We start from the raw sequence: 1,850 nt of genomic DNA, 5'->3' as shown, positions 1-1,850 counted from the left end.
GATTTGTATTAAACTCGAAATTTAATACAAATCCGAATTGTTTTAGATCATAGCTTATGTAAGCGATAAAAAAAATTGTTAAACATTACAATATCTAGTAATATCTTTTATTCTCCAGGTTCTAGGAAAGTACTAAATAAAACATATGTTAACCAAGTATTACTAAAATCGATTTTCAAATACTGATTTATGTTCCATATATAATAGCGCAAAAACATATTTGCCGTTTTCTAACACTATTTTTCTCATAGTTTCCTAATCAGTGAGTACATCTCTCACACAGTAGCAGGAGAAGTGCTCTTTAATTACGCCTGACTAGTTGAGTTCGTTTGTGCAACAAGTACAATACATAGGAAACTATTTGAAATACCTCAGCTTTATATAAAAGCTATGCTTAGAACCTGCTGTGAGCTCATTTTTAGTGCGATAGTTGAATCTAAAACAACGAGAAATAAGAAGTGCTATAATCAAAACTTGGATATATACTTGAATGTTTACGTAAAATTATAAATATTGCACAAATTAAGACAAAAATAAAATTGTTTATCATATAAACGCAATTCCAAAATAAATATGGTCATGGAAATGTCCAAAACTTATCAATATCGGAAGGTTATGAAACCATTGCTTGAACGTAAACGTCGTGCACGCATTAATAAGTGTTTGGATGATCTTAAGGATCTTATGGTGGAATGTTTACAACAGGAGGGTGAGCATGTAACACGTTTAGAAAAAGCTGACATACTGGAACTAACTGTAGAACATATGCGTAAACTGAAACAGCGTGGCAGTCTGTCTTTGCAAACGCCAAATTCCAATGCACATGTTGAATCCTTTCGATCAGGCTATGTTCATGCTGCAGACCAAATATCGCAAGTATTGGTGCAACAACGACAAACTGATGAAATTGGTGGAAAAATAATGAAGTTTCTCTCGTCGCGTTTAATTGAAATGCAACATCAATTGCTGCGTTCTACAATGATACTACCACAACAAATACCGTCGGTAAATACTACAAACAATGGAGAGCCAAATTTGCCAGCTACGACACCAAATTTGTTCGCAGAATTTAAAAGTGATATGTTTAAATCTGAACAAATAAAGTATCAGCATATGATATATAAAAATAATTATGATTTTATAAATGTCAGTGCAAATGAGTCTCAAGGAGCAACAGATAATAGTTCGGATATTTCAGTAGATGATTTAAGCAATGCAGATACTGTTTGGCGTCCTTGGTGAACTAATTTTTATACATAATTTAAGTTTAGATTTTAGTTTAATCAAAGAAAAAAGAATTTCTACAAAATCAACAAAATCAATTGTCTTCCTCAAACCAAAAATGACAATGAATAATAATTTTAATTCAAGGCATTTTATTATAAAGTTGGCTTTATATTGTACCTGTGATAATAATATAAAAATATTTTAATTTATTTAATTGCATTTTATTTTTTAATAATAATACATGTTCTGTTAAAGTTTCAGTTTAAACTTATTGTAAAATATAAATAAATATAAATTTATGGTATGCAAAGCTTTAAATAAAAAAACATTTTTGAAAATCTATTGAGATAATTACTTTTTATTTTATTTTTGATGGTTGAAATAGACTTCTAAAATAACTCTTTAAGTATTGGGTGTCCTTAAGTAATGGATTTAACTCAAATAGCTTTCAGAAACTATTTTGTTCTAAAAATTGAATTACATTTCATAATAAAGTAATAGTAAATTGAATTCATTTCAATTAAAAATTCGGATTAAAAATATTGACAGTTCTACAATGAAGTTAAAATGTGGCAGAAGCTAGCCACAGACCCTGTATGATCATTGCAAAAACATCTTATAGT

General features: G+C 29.0%; 1 protein-coding gene across 1 annotated transcript; it reads left to right on the top strand.

Moving 5' to 3' along the window:
* The first annotated feature begins 410 nt into the window (after window positions 1–410).
* LOC119681762 (enhancer of split m3 protein) lies at window positions 411–1,553 on the top strand. The gene has a single exon (XM_038095037.1). The coding sequence runs from the start codon at window positions 574–576 to the stop codon at window positions 1,240–1,242; it is 669 nt and encodes a 222-aa protein (XP_037950965.1). The 5' UTR covers window positions 411–573; the 3' UTR covers window positions 1,243–1,553.
* The last annotated feature ends 297 nt before the right edge of the window (window positions 1,554–1,850 follow it).

Source organism: Teleopsis dalmanni, chromosome 2 (assembly GCF_002237135.1).
Source record: "Teleopsis dalmanni isolate 2A chromosome 2, ASM223713v2, whole genome shotgun sequence".
NCBI classification, from domain to species: domain Eukaryota; kingdom Metazoa; phylum Arthropoda; class Insecta; order Diptera; family Diopsidae; genus Teleopsis; species Teleopsis dalmanni.
The sequence above is the reverse complement of the archived record's forward strand: the minus strand, read 5'-3'. Positions and strand labels throughout refer to the sequence as shown.